General features: G+C 39.0%; 1 protein-coding gene across 3 annotated transcripts in view; it reads left to right on the top strand.

Annotated features, from left to right (window-relative positions):
* The window catches only part of ZDHHC3 (zinc finger DHHC-type palmitoyltransferase 3), a 66,475-nt gene that overhangs the window by 33,216 nt on the left and 14,577 nt on the right, over positions 1-18,682 (top strand). For all 3 annotated transcript variants that reach the window (XM_007505060.3, XM_056800225.1, XM_007505061.3), the window contains exons 3-6: positions 5,716-5,840; positions 13,947-14,043; positions 14,979-15,060; positions 18,189-18,319. In XM_007505060.3, the coding sequence (XP_007505122.1) occupies positions 5,716-5,840; positions 13,947-14,043; positions 14,979-15,060; positions 18,189-18,319 (435 nt within the window). The remainder of the gene's footprint in view (positions 1-5,715; positions 5,841-13,946; positions 14,044-14,978; positions 15,061-18,188; positions 18,320-18,682) is intronic.

The raw sequence follows: 18,682 nt of genomic DNA, 5'->3' as shown, positions 1-18,682 counted from the left end.
TTTGCATAATTTCACATGTACAGTTGATTAACCTATTACTTGCTTCCTTAATGGGTGGAAGAGGGGTGAGGAGGGAGAAAAATTAGAGCTCAAACTTTTTAAGAATAGGGCTTAGATTACAATATTCCAGAAGGCAAAGGACTTGCAACGAAGCATAGCTTAAGCAAAACTGAATATAATCCTACAAAAGGGGGGAAAAAACAACTAAGGAATTATAGGACTTCCTAGCATTTCTGATGAAAAAAATCAGTATTTATAGAAACTTATGAAATGCAAACAGGGGAGTCAGTAGAAACATAACAAAGAAGTCATGATTAAACATTCATAAAAGATTAAAGGAGGGTAGATTCTAATATGCTAATTAGATACTTGTGAACCCTCTGGTCTTTATCAGGGGTCAGTGAAGAAGGAGGTAGTTAGACATAAGACCTGGAAATACTTCTGTTATATGTTGATAATTTTAAAGGAAGAATGGAAAGGAAGAGGCAGAGAAATATACTAGTCAAGGAAAGTGAGAGGAAAGGTAGGGGAAATCATCTCATACAATTAGGGTTCAAGTAGAAGCCTATACAATTAAGAATTGGGAGGGAATAATACTTGAACCACATTCAGTTGAACTGCCAAGAAGGAATACCACATATACAAACATACATCACAATTAGGTACAGAAATATATTTCATTTAACAAGGGAAAAGAAGGGGAAATAAGAAAGGGAGAATATGTTAAAAGAAGAATTAACCCTAAATAAAACAAAAGATACACAAAAAGTATTTATGCCAACTCTTTTTTGCAATGGCTAAAAATTGGAAATTTAAATGCTCATTGAATGGACAAATTACATAATTAAAAAAAAAAACTTGTGCTTTAGAAAATGATGAAAGATGCTTTAGTAAAGGATGGCTTCAGAGAAATATGGGAAGCTCTGTGTGAAGAGATGCAGAATGTAATGAGGGAGATACCAGGAGACCAGTTTACACAATGACAACTTCATAAAGATAAACAACTTTCAAAGACTTAGGAGCTCTAATTAGTCTACGGACCAACGATGAGGCATGCTATATCAATCATAGCCATTGTGGAACTTCAGCATATAAACTTCCACCAGGAATGCTTCCTGGCAAACCTGTCTATTTCTTAGTGGTTTAAAGCAGTGCCTGGTATACTAGTGACTGTCTAGAAGCAAGACTTGAACACAATGCCAACTCTGAAACCAGCCTCTCCAAAATGCCATGCTACCTCACAATTGTGGAGAAAAGCATTCTAGACTAGAGAACTCCAGGCTGACTTTATCTTTGTGTCTCCAGTGCCTCATAAAGAGTGGTTGCATATTTGTTGATTTTAGTAAGTATTTTAGTCTTTGTTCAGTCGTACTACTCTTCATATTCGTAAGTTGAAACTTTTAGGAAGAAAATAAATTGTGGTAATGTGTAGAGGGAGTTTCATCCCCTCCCCCTCCTGGATTGCCAACCGGGTTCATACCATTTTTTACATGCCAGCACTGCGCCCATAACATAAATAAAAGGGTATGGGTGGATCCCACCTGTCTCTCTACTTCCCTGAGCAGGCAGGTGAGATGGGTGGAGAATCCTGCAGAATGAACACGTGGTCAGACTTAGAATAAGAAAGACTTTAAATCTATGCTTATCTGCCTTTTCTATTTCAAGTGATTATTAATAAACTTTATGGGAAATAAGAAACTGAAGATATTAATTTAATATTAATTAATATAGTGCAAAAATGGATGCATACATCCAGAGCTTTACTTTAATTAATACAAACCACCAGAGTAGAAGTCCAGCTATCTATTTACAGACAGAAATTTCCTCTGGCTTCTAGTGGCTACTGACAATGATATTGGCCAGGTAGGTCCCTGATGAAAGGAAGGTATCTGTCACTGGCAAGGCAGGTATATATATATGCATGTATACCTGACAGATTTTATTATAGTCTAGTACCCTGAAACAACTTTTAAAGACCTCAGATTTTTGCTTCTGTGGAATTAAAGGGAATGTTGAATCATGATACTCTTTACCATTTTGCTATGCTATATTATATATTACATATTATACTATAGCTATAATCACATTGGAATCCTTTCAAGTCTCCTCCCTCAGTTTGAATCTGTTTCAGTTATTACATAATTGCTGAGATGTAGCTGCTGGTAATCACACAATATTGTAGCATCTGAGCAAAAGATACCTCTTCTCTTTCTCTTCTCTAAAGGTTTTTAAAGGCTCTAAAAAGGAGTTTCGATCATATTAGGCAAGGAAGTGAGACAAGGGAAAGAACAGGAATCACAGGAATTGCATTTGAATCCTTACCTTCACATTTATTTCCTATGTGATTTTAGATAAGGTTTCTTCTCTGGGCTTCAGTCTCTTTATCTGTAAAACAAAGATAGGAACTAAATGACCACTGAGAGTTCCATCAAGCTCTAGATTTATCGTTCTAGGATTTCATCATCTTTAGTATTAGGTGTGTTAGTATTAGTTAATTTTAGTATTAGCATAAATGTGTTAAGACAAAGAAATTCATGAATGACCTTTCTGTTGGTAAATATAAACAAAATTTAATTATTGCTTTAAAATCTTATGTATTGGGGGTCAGCTGGGTAGCTCAGTGGATTGAGAGCCAGGCCTAGAGACTGGAGGTCCTAGGTTCAAATCTGGCCTCAGACATTTCCCAGCTGTGTGACCCTGGGCAAGTCACTTAATCCCCCACCCTCCCCCCATTGCCTAGCCCTTACTACTCTTCTGCCTTGGAACCAATACACAGTATTGATTCCAAGACGGAAGGTAAGGGTTTTATAAAATAATAATAATAAAATCTTATGTATTGATTGATTATAGACCCTTAGTAAATTAAATGCTTCATTTTAGAAGCATGGTTGATTGAATTTTACATTTCATACTATATCAAATACATGGGATAAGTTGGATTAAGATAGAAAGGAAGATTTATCAAATATTTTAATGGAGTAATAAACTGGTTTAATAGGAAGGGAAGGAAGGAAACAAAATAAAAGTGCCTACTATATGCCAGCCACTGTACTAAGCTCTTTATAAATATTCTCTCATTTGATCCACCAGAAAACCCTGAGAGGTAAATTCCATCATGATTTTCCTTTTATGGTTGAGGAAAGTGAGACAGACTGTTGACCCACCTAGCCTCTAATTCTTTTGTGGCATTAGCAAACCTTTTAGAGATCACATGCCCAAATTGCACCTTCAAGCTCCCTGTGAAAGGAACACACCCCATTACCCCCAGAGAGCAGAGGGAAGAAGTGCTTGCATTGGGCTCCTGGACAGAGGGGCAAGGCATGCAAAAAATGTCCTCGGGGATAGTGGAAAGTCCCCTCCGTTCCCCTAGGGCATGCGTGCCATGCCTATGCCAACACAGTCCTAGTGTAACCTAGAGAAGGTAGTAGAGGAAATGATGGACTTAGAGTCCTCTGACCCTGTGGCTTCCAACAAGCCATTCTACTTTTCTGTCTTTCACTGTCCCTACTTGGAAAGCAAGGAAGATGATATTGGCAATACTAGTTCTACTTGTTTGTAAGGAAAGTTCTGTATGGATGGGATTGTTATTGTTTATCATTATAAGGAGGCATTTCTATTGAATTTGTAAGACATTTTCTCTATAAGAAGTCTAATTATAGTGTTCTAGAAATTTTATTAAAAATCTTGGATTTGACTTGTTGAGGAATAAAACTTATTTGTCAAAAGACTGCCTCAAAATGAATTTTTCCTTCTGCTGAAGGCTTTTGGTTTGCTCCTTCCCACAAGCTAAGGTATTTCCTTAGCTGAGTAGTAACTCCATATGTTCCTATATGCAAAGAAAGTCAAATAATGGAACAGGACAGGAAGCACTCCCCTGCCTTCTAAAAATCTATTAAGTACTTAAGTGTTTTGTCAGTTTTCTGGTTGGCAGGAAAGGTAAGGATTATATATGTTTGTCAGGTTCTAAAATTTAGAGCCAGAATGGGCTTTAAAGACTTCTAGCCTTCATTTCAAACTCTCATGTCACTCTTGAGACAACAAATGCCCCCAGGAAGTTGAGGGATTTGCCCAGCATTACACAGCTAGTAAATAGGAAGTCTTCAAATTTAGAACTTCTCACTCTAGATCTAGTGCTGTTTTCACTAAGTTACATATCCTGCAATTGATTTTAAAAACCAGATTCCTGGAACATTAAAGCTCCTGTGAAGAAAAAAACTATGATGAAGTTGGTATGTATATGTTCAGCCTCCATCAGTTTCTCTAACACCCTCAGAGAGACTAGAATAACCAGAGCATAGAAAGCAAAATTTCCAAAACTTGAGTATTTCTAAATCACTTTTAGCCAAATGAAATAGAGGATAAAAAAAAATAGTCAGCAGATCTGGAAGAGGGAGTAGAATAGGTTTTCTATGTGGATGGGACTGTGACTTTGTTATCCAGTTAAATGTGATCCAAGTGTACTTAACAGCTATTTTTCCTTTCTGCTAATAACTTCTTCCTGCTGTTATAGTCAGTGTCAGTAGGTGATAGGAGATGGAATGGGTCATATCATCCAAAAGGAAATGTGGGTGCTTTGCATGACAGAAAATAGCAAGTTTCATTTATGTAAGACTTTGCATTTGTGGTATAAAATTCAAATAGAAAGGTATCCCTGTGAGCAACATAATGACTTAGAAAACCACAAATTAACAAAATATTATATTGTCTTTTTATTTTATTAAAAATTTCCCTCATACATTTTTAATTGGGTCAGGCCAGCAGGAATTTTGTGAGTCTTTTTGAGGCTGCAAATTTGACACCACTTTACATTTTGCAAAATACAAAAAGTATTAAATACTCTTTAAGCACAGCGTTTTTAGAGTAACTTTTAAAGTAAACCTGAAATTTATTATTTGATATCTTTCTTGGTATCTTAGCTATCATCATTTTTAGTTTTCTTTTGTCCCTTTATAGCTTCAAGTCAAATCAGCAAGCATTATTTAAATACCTGCTATGTGCCAGGCACTGTGCTAAGGGCTGAGGTTACAAACAAGGGCAAATAAAGACAGTCCTTGCTCTCAAGGAACTCTCAGTCAGCTGGGAGACAATATGGGGGGGGGGGGGGGGACAATGTACAAGCAAGATCTATACAAAGAGAAAAATCTGTGGTGGCGTTCCAAGTATATATGCTTATGTAGGGCTGCTGCCTGGCTTTCTGACTTCATTAGGAGTTCATCTTTGTGTCTGATATCTTAGTGTAACAACTGTCATTTTTATGCGTGGACTTCATTACTCTCAGCTACCATCAGAATCAGAGAACAACTTTATTTCATAGCTTGAGAGCTTAAAGGACCTTCTGATCTCCAAGTTCAAACTTTGGTGCCATCTTTAACTTTTCATGCCTCCTTAAACTACATATCTAAGCAGTTCCCAAATTTTGACATTTTTACCTCCATAACATCTCCCACATCCGCCACTTATCTCTATTCATAACCTAGGATCTCATCACCTTTCACCTGAGGCTTTCTAATTGGTCTCCCTACCTTGTTCCTCTGCAACATTCTTTTGCTCAACTTCCATAGAATTTAATGACTTTGCATTATTTTGTATTTTATGAATATATTGATTCTTTATATATTTACAGATGCCCTTGAAAGCACCTTCTGTAATCATATTTAATCTACTGGAACTTTTTTCCCAAGGTACTATTTCTGACTTTTTTCTTTCTATTCATAGGGTGCAGTGCCCAAAGGAAACGCCACAAAAGAATTCATCGAAAGTTTACAATTGAAACCAGGGCAAGTCGTATACAAGTGTCCAAAGTGCTGTAGCATCAAACCTGACAGAGCCCATCACTGCAGGTATGATTATGTCAGCAGGTAATCCAGATTAGACGTGTGAAAACGAATCAGCTGTCTCTGAGAGGCAGCTGAACTCAGTTCAGTGGTTGTTTATTAAGGGCCTTATATATGCAACCTTTGTGGGTCTTGTTTTAGAGGCATATGTGCATAATGCAGTTGGTTTTTCTCATGACCTCTTCATAGGTGGTTATAGTTAAGAAGTCACAAATTTGAGGCAATGTCACATTCCTTTTCTTTCTGAATAACAGAAAAATAGCTCTTCCTTACTGTGACAGGGAAGAGTATCCACTTTGGTTTTCCATTCATGTAAAGTAACTAACAGACTTCTTTATGTTCACCCAAAGTTCATGCTACAAGATAGTTGGAAGGAAACATTACTAATGATTGAAGAAATGGGGGACTGCTTCTCAGAGAGAGGAGTCCTGCACTGAGCCTGGAGTCAGTCCTCTTAAGAGGAGGGAAGTGGCCCCTGGGTTCTTGAGGGTGATACAAACAGAGGACAAGCTCTGGCAGGTCCTTTGAAGCTGGAAAAGCTTTGAGAGCAGGCTGAGAAGCCAGCCCTATTATCTGAATACCAGCTAAGCTAGGCTTGAGGAGGTTTTATGCAGAAAGGGAATCACCTGTTGAGGAATTCTTTTGGTTATAGGAACTTTTGACGATCTTATACTATGGCATTTAAGAGGGCATTCTGCTTCAATGAAATCACAGCTTCTTAAACAAGGGCAATAATAGATGCAGAGGATAAGTCTGCTGTTGCAATGGCATGTGTATAATTAATAAAAAGAATTATGAGAGAAATCACTAAAAGGTTACCATCACATGCTTCCTTTAGCTAATATACAGTTAAAAATTATAATAAACTCTCCCATTCTTTCCTACCAGCCTGGATTAGTCATTGTTAGCTTTGACCAGCAACAGTTCCAAAAACCATATTAGAAAATTGATTGCATTTCTTATAGGATCATTTAATTTTATTTTTCTCTTACAGAGTAGGAAAGGTTTGGGGATACAAGAGTGTGCTGTTTTTAAAGGAAAAATCAAAGTTATATTTACTGAATAAAGACATTAAGACAACTAGAGAGCTTCCCTCCCTAGCATTCTGTCACCACCAGCAGCTAGCATTTTCTTCCCTACCCACTTCCAGGCCTCCTCAGAGTATTAACGAAATGAGATATTGCTAAGCTCTAGGAAACAAAACAGCTCAGTCAAAACAGGAGTCATTGATTCAGATGAGCCAGAGTGATGGTGCACGTCACTTATTCATTCTGCAAAGAATGCTCTTTGATAGCTACTCAATTCTGAACGATATAAACTGTCTTATTGGCCAACAGTTTGAAGCAAATGAAAGCATGGCCTTTGAGTAAAGCCAAAACCACCAGCCTCCTAGACAGAGCTATGAATACAGCTTGACAAGAGACTTATTTACTCTTTGCTTATACAAAATTTAAAGCTGGCCTTCTTTGTTGTTGTGCGCCTCTGTGTGTGTGTGTGTGTGTGTGTGGCAGGGATATCTCTTTGTGCGAATTCCCATGGGGTTCAATTCTCATAACTGTACAGAGAACTCCCAGATTTATTCAAGGTGATCCAAAAGTCTTAATGTGATTTTTAGCTTTAAAAGTAATGTTTTAGAGAATAGCTAGGTGGTTCAGTGATTTGAGAGCCAGACCTAGGGACAGAAAGGTCTAGGTTATAATCCAGCCTCAGACACTTGATTCTAAGATGGAAGGTAAGGGTTTTTTTTGTTTCTGGGGTTTTTTTTTCAAGAAGTCACATTTTAATGAATTAAAACTACACTTTTAGACCGCCCACCTATGGAACCCAAATTTTTTTTCCTTGAGTGCCAGTCCAGCATCACTAGCTACCTTGTAGACATCTTGAATTAGATGTCGATAGGTATTGTCAAACTCTGATATGTCCAAAAGAGAACTGTTATCTTTTCCCCAAACTTCCTTGATGATATCCAGGGTACCATCCTCCCAGCCATCCAGGCTCCTTATCATGAGATCATCCTTAACTCCTCATTCCAACTCACCCCACACATCCAGACTATTGTCAAATCTAGTTGTTTCTAACTTTTACAGCACCTCTATTTTTCTTTCCCCTTCATTTCTCCTACATGACTTCTACCATGTACAGACCCTTACCACTTCTCACCTAGACTATTGAAGTAGCCTTCCATTTGGTCTCCCCTACTCAGTTCTCTCTACTTCATTTCTTCCTCTACAATTTACCCTCCTTTCATTCAACTTTTCTTATTCTCTCTTCCCCTTCTTCCCTGTAGGGTAAGATAAATTTATATATCCAATTGAGTGTGTATGCTATTCCCTCTTTCAGCTAGTACCTATGAGAGTAAGGTTCAAGCATTGCCCACTCACTTCTCATCTTTCCCTCCAATGTATGCAAGATTATTTGCCTCCTATTTTCCCTTTGCCCTTTCTCCCAATACATCCCCCTTTCTCATCCCTTAATTTAATTTTTTTAGATATCCCATCATAGTAGCACCCCGTGCCCTTTGTCTATGTATACACTTTCTAACTGCCCTAATAAAGTTCTTAGGAGTCACAAGTATTATCTTCACATGTAAGAATGTAAACAGTTTAACCTTATTGAATCCCTTATAATTTCTTTTCATTTTGAGTTTCTCTTGAGTCTTGTATTTTCAAGTCAGAGTTTCTATTCAGCTCTGGTCTTTTCATCAGGAATGTTTGAAAATCTTTTATTATTAAATATCCATTTGTTCCCCTGAAGGATTATACTCAGTTTGTTGGACAAATGCTTCTTGGTTGTAATCCCAGCTCCTTTGCATTCCACAATGTCATATTCCAAGTTCAATGCTCCTTTAACATAGAAACTACTGTATCTCATGTTATCCTGGCTGTGGCTCCATCATGATATTTGAATTTTTTCTATCTGGCGGCTGCTTGTAGTATTTTTCCTTGACATAGGAGCTCTGGAATCTGACTATATTATTTCTGGGAGTTTTCATTTTGGGATCACTTTTAAGAAGTATTAAATGGATTCTTTCCATTTCTATTTTCCCTTCTGGTTTTAGGATATTAGGGCAGTTTTCCTTGATAATTTCTTGAAAGATGATTTATAGGAGGTTTTTTGGATCATGGCTTTTAAGCAATTTAACAATTCTTAAGTTATCTCTCCTTGATCTGTTTTCCAGGTCAATTGTTTTGGGTTTTTTTCCAACAAAATAGTTCTTTTTCATTTTTTAAAATTTGTTTTATTGTTTCTTGATGTCTCATGGAATCAGTACCTTCTACTTGCCCATTCCTAATTTTTAAGAAATTATTTTCTTCAGTGAGTGTACCACCTTTTCCATTTGACCATTTCTGCTTTTTAAGAAATTTTTCTTTTCATGAGATTTTTGTGCCTCTTTTACCATTTGGTTATTCTCTTTTTTAAGGTATTTCCTTCAGTATTTGTATTGTATCTTTAACAAGCTGCTGACTTTTTTCATGCTTTTCTTACATTACTCTCATTTCTCTTCCCAATGTTTCCTCTAGGTCTCTTATTTGATTTTTAGATTCCTTTTTGAACTCTTCTAGGAATTCTTTTTGGACATGAGACCAATTCACATTTTTCTTTGAGGCTTTGGCTACAGCCATTTTGACTTTGTTGTTTTCTTCTCAGTTTGTGTTTTGATCTTCCCATTCACCATAATAACCACTTTTAGTGGTAAGGTTCCTTTTTATGGATATTTTTTGCTCATTTTTCCAGCCTATTTCTTGACTTCTCACTTTATATTAAACTTGGGCTGTCCTCCTGTGATAGAGGGGAAACTGTCCTAAGCTTCAGATTTTTGTGCGCTGTTTTCAGAATTAGTTCTAGGGGTATATATAAGTTTTCATTTCTTCCAAGGCAGTATAATCTAAAGAGAGGTATGGTCACTGCCCTCTTGGCCTATGCTCTGGTTTGTGAATGACTAAAAACACTTCTTTTCCTCTCAGGATCTATGATCAGGGTCCCTCCTCCTGAAGCTGTACTCACCCTGAGACTTTAATTTAGAACTACATCTGGGCAATACAACAGAATTCTGCTCCCAGTGCCAGCAAGGCATCTACTGTAATCTTTTTATGACCAGTTATTCAACTCTCTTATTATCTGTGAGCTGAGATCTCCAGGAGCCTCCATTGCCCATTCAGTCACCCCTAAGGCCTGCTGCTGACTTGTTGGGGTGTGACTGCACTGGACTATACTCCACTCTCACCCCAATGGCATAGGAATTAGATTTAATGGTTTGGCTAAAATATATGAAAATTATAAATAATATGGTGGTCACCGATTTCAAATATTATAACTCAAAGTCAAAATGACTTTTAATAGCTTTTATTTACAAAAGAGGTAGAAAAAGTGAAAGTGGGGAAATACAAAAAGGAATAGAGAAGATGTCTAGCCTATCACATTAAATATTGCTCCAATGCTCAACTCAGCCAGGCACAACTTGTTAACCCTCTCAATCAAAGTTAAACTCTCTTTAGAGGTCAGGAAAGGAAAGCCAGCTATTCACTCACCCAAGTTCCCCCCAAGAGGTAGATCAAGATGACTTGAGCTGAAGATGACTCCTGAAGCCAACTCTATTCTTGAAGCCAGTTTCCCAGCCCCAGAAATTCAAGGCCTTTAATAGTGGCTTCTTGGGGGGAGCAGTTAGGTGGCTCAGTAGATTGAGAACCAGACCTAGAGATGGGAGATCCTAGATTCAAATCTGGCCTCAGACACTTCCTAGCAGTATGACCCTGGGCAAGTCACTTGACCTCCGTTGCCTAGCCCTTACCACTCTATTGATTCCAAGATGGAAGGTAAGGGTTTTAAAAAAAAAATAGTGGCATCTTGTCCCTTCCTCTTTTCTTAGGGGTCAATTACAGCTTCCAAATTGCCCACCACTGCTGGGGGGGGGGGGGGCAGTTTCTTGTGGGATCCACTTCTCACCTCTGAGGGTGTTAATTCTTATTCTAGATCTCTGAAGGTATAAACCTTTTTTATCATGGAATTCATGTTTCTGACTGATTGGGTTAAAAGGGTAGAGCTCTCTTTACTTCGTGGTTAGGTAGGTACTAAGTAAGGGTACTAAAAGAAAGAGTTGATGAAGTGTTAATTCAAAGTAGACAAAGAGAATAAAGAATTCCCTTTCACAGTGAAATAGACCTTTCTTATCATCTCCTAAGTTGTTTTGGGATGGAAAATTGTTTCACCTCATCCTTTTGTTGGTTCTGCTATTCCAGATTTCATTTTGAAATGTTATTTTAAAGTTATTTGGAGGGGAATTTGGGAGAGCTCAGCAAGCCCCTGCCTTTTCTCTGCCATCTTGGCTGCTCCAAGACCATTTCTAATTTGTTAGTAGGAAGTTTTTCCTAATCCCTCTTCTCATACCCTCTTTTAATTATTGGCCATTTATCCTCCACATAGATTGTACATATTTGTTTGCTCATTGTCTCCACATTAGACTATGAGCTCCTTGAGGGCAGCGATTATCTTTTGCTTCTTTTCATGTTTCCAGTCCTTAGCACAGTACCTGACACATTAGCAGACACTTAAAAGTTTATTGATTGTTTGATTGATTGGCCTAATAGAAATGCAGTTTTACTTAAGTTGAAATTGTCCCCTCTGATTATAAGATTAAAGTTGGCCAGAATCTTGCTTTGTATGTTTGTAATCCTTTAATCTCACCTTCATTTGTTTTTTCTGTTTCCTATGTAAGCACTATATTCTTGAGTTATGAAAGACCTAATTTCCCCAGTCTTTCTTTTCCAAATCTACATTAGTACTTTGTAAATTTCATTTGGTTACCACTTATACACTAATCAGTATACACTTATACATTAATCAGGGAAGAACAGCAGTCCCCCTTAGAATATCTAGCCTTCTGGTTTGAGCATGGAGTGTCAGCAGAACACAAGAAGGGCCTTCCCCCAAATGTTTGGGAAAATGTTTTGCAGTGGGTCCTTCTGAACAGTAATTTAGAAATTTCTAAATCTATAAATGCATGTCTTCAGAAATGGAGTGTCTGTTTCAGTAGGTGACATAATTAAAAATGCCTTTCTTCCAGTCACAGATCAGTTCCAGACTTCAAAAAATGGACTCCCTGTTCATCTCTGCCACAGACAGAATCTCTGTCTTCTTTCAAGACACTGCCCAAGTGCCACCTCTTACAGAAGTCCTTTCTTGATCTCCCCCTTCCTCAAAGTTGTTAGTTCTCTCTCCCATTCAAACTTAGTTTATATCAACTTTGTGTCCATGCCTTATCCCACCTCAGTAGAATATAAGTTCTTTAATGTCACATAGTTTTACTGTTTGGGGTTTTTCTCCTGATACCTCGAATAGCCTACTACCTAGTAGATGCTTAATCAATCTCAGCTGACTTTAAGTTGCACTGAATTCTTTTTGTACTTTCTTTGCTACTATGACTTCTACCATTCTTAGTACATTTAGTTGCTTCTGCTGTGCTTTTGAGCTTTTCCAGTAGAGATGATAGATTTGGGTTGAAGTATTTCTTTCTCCACTGGTGGCTCGGTGCTGTATATTGTCAAATTAAGGATGTTGGATTAGGGCAGTGATGGTGAACTTTTTAGAGATCAAATGCCCAAAATGCAACCCTCAGGACATATGTGAGCCCCGTGCCTTTCCCCAGATGGGAGAGAAGAAGCATTCTCCTTTAGACTACTGGGTAGAGGGGTGGGGGAAGTGAGAAATGTCCTCAGATGCATGTGGAGAGGGGAAAGAGATAAGCCTCCTCCGGCACAAATGTCATAGGTTTTCCAACATGAGGTTAGGGGCTGTGAAGCCATAGATGATAAAATCCCATGACCACTGTCCTCATTACCAGCCATCAATAAATAGTAGAGCTAAGCACCCACAGATATTTTATTACTACTGAACAATGCCACCAATAATGGAAATTGAGAACCAAAATCCAGGAACTCCCTTGTAACTACATACTCTTCATCAACTAAGCCTATATTTGACCTGCTATTTGTACCTAGGAAGGAAGACTTATCCTGATTTCTGCTTATACCCAAGACCATTTTCTATGACTCTTGATCTGCTATCCTTTTTTATTCTTCCTAAAGTATGTTTATTTTTCTTATCTGGCTCTACAGCTTAGCTTTATTCTTTTTGAAGTTATACCTTCCTTTACTTAGACCTTTTCTCTTTTAGAGGACTGGGCTGGAAAAAGAGGAAAAATTTGAGTGCTTGGTTAAACTCTTGGGCTATTTATATCAAGATGCTGTGCAGCTTGACATTTCTCCCTGACCAAAATATGAGTTAGAAATATCCACTCACAAAAGGCTTCTAGAGCAACTCAAAAGCTTGGAGCCAAGAGGTTAAGTTCTTTTGTGCACTTCATTGTATGTTGAGGATTAAGTTTTCTCTGCTGCTCCTGTCCCCCTTCCACTTCCTTAGCTTTCAAACTCTAAATTACCCCTTTTTCCCAAAGCTCCCTTAGTCAAGATGCTTCTCTACAGCCAGTAGCCTTTGTAGTATTGGGCAAGAGGAACAGACTCAAGTATGCAAGAGTGGTAGCTGAGAGTGGCTTGGGCCTGTGACTATGGAGTAATGGGATAGACTTTACTAAACATCTTTCTCTCTTCATTTGTATTTTCTTAAATGTCATACTCAGGTTCTTATATAAAGCCTTCTATTTCCAGAAGAGTCACATCATATCTTCTTTTAAGGACTTCTCCTCTCTGCCCAGCCACCTACCTATATTGCTAGATTGACGTTACGGCAGATGGCAGGGAATAGGGATTGTCTTCCTTTTTTTGAAGCAGCTAGGTGGTATCGAGTGTTGGCCTTGGGGCCTGAAATTCCTGAGTTTAAAGCATGTCACAGATTTGTGATCTTGTTCACATCACTTAACCTCTATCACCTCAGATTCTTCATTTTGTAAAATGGGGTTAAGCATAGTACTTAACCTTATTATAAGGATTTTGATAATATCTATAAAGTGTTTTTGCAAACTTTAAAAGTACTGTATAAATGTTAGATGTTGTTATTGTTTATGTTTCCAAGGTACCTTGATTTTATCTCTTAGTTGACATGTATTCTTTCATATAAGATAATGGTAGTCTTAAAGGTCAGTTCTATTCACTTTTTCAGTGTTTGTAAAAGATGCATTCGAAAGATGGATCACCATTGTCCCTGGGTTAATAACTGTGTGGGAGAGAATAACCAGAAGTACTTCGTACTGTTTACAGTAAGTTTGCTTTATGAATTGTGTTCCTCATTCTTCCCTAAGTTAATAATTCCAAAAAGGGTTACTAATCTTCTAAATGTTTGAGAGGTCATAATGAACCACTAATAATTCTCTTCAAAATACTGTAATTGAGGACAAGCTTAGTGGATAGAGAGCGTTCAAATCTGGTTAACACCTCTGTGTGGCCCTGGGCAAGTCATTTAACCCCCATTGCCCAGCCAGCCCTTACCACTCTTCTGCCTTGGAATGTATACTTTTGATACTTGAAACTGATAATATTGATTCTAAGACAGAAGGTATAAGGGTTTGTTTTTGTTTTGTTTTGTTTTAATGCTGTAATTGGATCCAAGGCTAGTCAAAGGTAGCCATTTAGAAAACATTTAGATTATATAAGGAAGACCTTTATTTCTATTTCTCTGGAAATAGATTGTCCCGAGCTAATTAAGTGACATAATCTAAAGAATTTCATTTTGTTCAATCGCAAGTAGCTTAGAGATTTCTAGGTCCTTGAGCTAGGTTTTAGGTTCTCATCCCATTATTAGAACCATAGAATGTGACAGACAAGGATTCTTGACAGCCAGGAATCAAGTGCCCAGATCAGCCCTGCCCTGTGGCTTGTTTCACATGCTATCCTAGTTGTACCCAGAGCCACAAGATCAAAACTAAAACTCCCTGTCTGTAGCACAATATATCAGTAAGAAAAGGACCGGCTAGTCAAAGGCTGCCTGCTCAGCACTTGTGGCCAGACACCTACATCTTTATCAAGCCTCACCAGGCCAAACTTGCTTTTTAGATAGATTTTCTCCTCCTCCTCCTCATTCTCCCTGAGCAAAGTCCTTGGCCCTAGGAATCTCACATATCTGAAAGTACTCTAACCAGCTTTCTTCAGCTTATACTTGCCCCTGAAGTTGCATTTCTTTTTTTTTTTTTTGCAGATGTATATAGCACTCATTTCCCTGCATGCCCTCATCATGGTGGGATTTCATTTCCTGTATTGCTTTGAAGAAGACTGGACAGGTGAGTATTTAGTCAGTGTTTCCTCCCCTTAAACATAGATTAAAAGCAGACTTTGAAGGTTCGGGTTTGGTTTGAGGTTACTTAATTTCATTAGCTTCCCTGCAAATCATAGCAGGGCTTTAAGGAAAAAAAGATAAAAGCAATCTTAATATAGGAGAACAATCTATTCAGCTTTTAGAGTCTCAGTGCAAAGTCAAGCTATGAGTTGAAATTATTTTTTTTTACAAAGCACCCAGAGGAAGCATAGCCCAGAAGAGCAGTGTTTTACCAGTGGGTTGGTACTAAACCAAGAAGACCGACTCAGGGAGGAAGAGAAGTGCTTAGACAGGTAGAGGGGAGAAGCATGTGCTTTTTAAAGTGAGGTAAGATAAGCAAATACAAGGCAGTTTATTCTCTCTTGACTAGTTTCACCTTAATTGTAAACATAAATCTTGGTTTTCCAGTAGGAAGGTGAATTTTTCCCTAATGGAGAGTAGGCATATTCATTTGTTAGTAATAGAGAAAATACATTTATTAAAATGTGGCAATTTAAGAGCAAATACCATGAAGCTACCTCCACAGAACCTCCAGAACCCTATAGGTTCTGAAAGAAAAACACACACACAAAATGGAAGAATACTTGTTCAGCTGGACTTATCACACTCAATCTATGTGAAAAAAAAACAAACTTAAGAAATAAGAATGTTGAATAGTAAGGGCCCCCCTTTTCCCTTTTAAAATGTTGGTTGTTGTATATGTTGTCATTAACAAACAGTTTTTGGTCATTGCTTTTTTCACAGAGGCTTCTTAAGGACATCAGAATTTCTATATGATTAGAAAATACCATTTTCATTATGTGTTGTTCACTATCTTTCCTCCCGTATTCATGTCTTGTCATTCCTTTATTCTGTTTCTGTCTTCTCTGTGTATTCTTATGCCACAAAAAGGAGAGGCATTGCCATCTACTGCCACTGACCCCAATTTCCAACTTCAGGATATGAATAGGGAAAGTCATGGATCAGAGATTTCTGTGCTTAAGAGTATGTTCTGGGGAGCTAATACTAGCCCAGGAGAGCCCAGGCCATGATCATTGGTCAGGCAGCAAGTACTTACAAATTTACATAGGCCGGCCCCAGTGTTTGGAATTCATATTAAAGGATGACCTTGACTGCTGCCTTCCAAAGGAGCTTGCTAATACTAATAAAGAGTCAAGACACAGAAAAGCATAATGAATACACACAGTAAGTGTTCATGGAGGAAGGCAGATAGCTTTACCAAGAGATGACCAGAGGTGACCTCTGATTCTGGGATGTGGTGTGATATTTTAGCGCTTAGACTAATGTTAAAGTTAGTTGCCATCACCCATCAACTGGGCATGGAAGGGACACATCCTAAAAATGGCCTAGGGCTGAAGGAAGGGCAGCAGATTCTGCTCTAAGGATTTGTTCACCCAAGGAATAGGGGTAGTAATATAGACCCACAGGGATGGCAAGTAACACATTAATGCATCTGACGACAAATGTAGTTGTTCCAAGAGTGAACAGTGTTGCGTCCACAGAGTCTGGCCTTTACTTTCACAAGGATTAGGAGAAAAATGGGCCTTGGAAGAAGAGGCTCCATATGACCCTCATGATAGAGGATGGTGGATTGACACTGCTGTGGGGACAGCAGTAGCCATAAGATTAATTGGCTCCCTGAATGGTTGTTCTCTACAGCAAAGCTTTCTTTACCCCTTACTAGTTGTGACTAGTAATAGTCATAATCATAAAGAACAAAAAGGTGTCAGCTAATTTGTAAAGCTTTGTTTTCCAAAGTTCTTCTAGTCTCACTTGAAAGAGAGACTTCTTTTTAAGAAAGGATTTTTATTCAGAAATACATTTAACCAGTTGGCTTCTGAGGTCCTTTTCAACTCTGGAGATTCTGTGGATTTATGAACTTCATTTCCTTGTAATATTTCCATAGAAATAGTAACCAATACTAATAGCTGTTATATATAAGAGTCATGTTTTACAAAGTGCTTTACATATATTGTCTCCTTTGAACCTCACAACAATCCTGTGAAGTGGGAACTGCAGCTTTTGTCATTAGTTGGCACATGAGGAAGCTGAGGCCCCAAAAAGTTAAGTGATGTCGTCATCTATCAATCACTGTGCAGAATTAATATAGCACGATCCAAATGAAATATGAAGCAAGACAGTGACTGTCACTGCCAGATCACAACCAATTCCTTACGAGTATGTGGGTCTTCTTTTTCATTTAAAGAAGGAAAGATCAAAAATGAGTATGTGCTCAGGAGGAGAAATATATTTAATAACACTTTGGAGACTTTTTCTTCAATGCTTTATTCTCTAAATAATGATTAGGGTTCAGACATCCTGCAGCACAACAGCTTGAATGCATATTGATATCCCACAAAGCCAGTACATATCGTGTCCTCACTAACCTGGCTCTGGGCAGAGTCACTCTGATGGCTAGCTGCCCCCTTTTCAGGAAAGGCTAGATCATAAATCAGTCAACCAACAAACATTTATGAGTAAGGCAGGCTGAACCCTGTAAAGAGATATTACAGTCTACAAATGAGAAAAGAAAATATATGTATTAATAAGCACATGCCATGTCACCGTTTGGAAATGACCAGAATGTGCCTCAGAGGCCTTATCCACGTACGGTGGGGAGGAAGCTCCCCTCTCGGAGCCTAGGGTCCCAGGAGCACTCGGGGTCCTGATGGCTGGAGTCCAGGGAAGTCCTAGTCTAGTTGGGAAGGCAAGGCAAGTGCAGATGAAAAGTTAAGTCACGATCAATGGAGCGGGACAAGAAGTCTCTCGAGGCAGGCGTGGGATCACCAAGAATGTGTGTGAGACGGGCCAAGAAAAGCCTTCCAGGGGCCCTCCTCTGTACCGTGCCGGTGCTTGTGCTCCCCAAGAGGAGCCTGCGTAAGGCAGCTGGAGCCTCGAGGGTCGCACATCAGCTTCCTGGGCAGGCTCTCCTGAGCTCTGACTTCAGAGGGCACAGTCACTGGAGAGGGGGAAGCTAAAGGAGTGTAGGAGAGGAGAACGTCGTTGTTATCCCGGGGCACGAGCCAGGGCAGCCCTGTGCAAAGAGTCCTGTGCCAGTGTGTGAGGCCCGCTCTCCGTCTCCCTCTTTTCCAGAGTGCAGCTCATTCACCCCACCTACCACGGTGATTCTCCTCATCTTGTTGTGTTTTGAAGCCCTCCTCTTTCTCATCTTCACCTCCGTCATGTTTGGGACCCAGGTACACTCCATCTGCACTGATGAGACGGTGAGTGCTGCCCCTCCCCACTCCCGACCTGGGGTGTCCAAGCCCTTGGAGGGCAGAGCACAAATAGCCGGCCTGGTGGCCCAGGAGGGCTCCGAGGGCCCCGAGGTAAAGACAGGGCTCCGTGTGTACATGCTGCGGCTTTGCATCTGAATCGCTCTTACTGAGTCAACACAAAGGGCGCTTGGGCAGGAACTTTCCCCATCTGGGATCGAGGTTAGTCGTTCGAAATGTAATCAAAGTGTTCTTCTTACAAGTCTTTATAAGCACCTCTGTAGCTTCTGATTTCAAAGTAGTCCTCTCGAGCAGAGTAGAAGGAAAGTGTGAAATCACAAGAGCTGCAGTTCCTTCTTCTGTAAAACCAGT

This window comes from Monodelphis domestica, chromosome 5, assembly GCF_027887165.1.
Source record: "Monodelphis domestica isolate mMonDom1 chromosome 5, mMonDom1.pri, whole genome shotgun sequence".
Taxonomy (NCBI): Eukaryota; Metazoa; Chordata; class Mammalia; order Didelphimorphia; family Didelphidae; genus Monodelphis; species Monodelphis domestica.
This window is presented reverse-complemented; position numbering and strand designations above follow the sequence as displayed.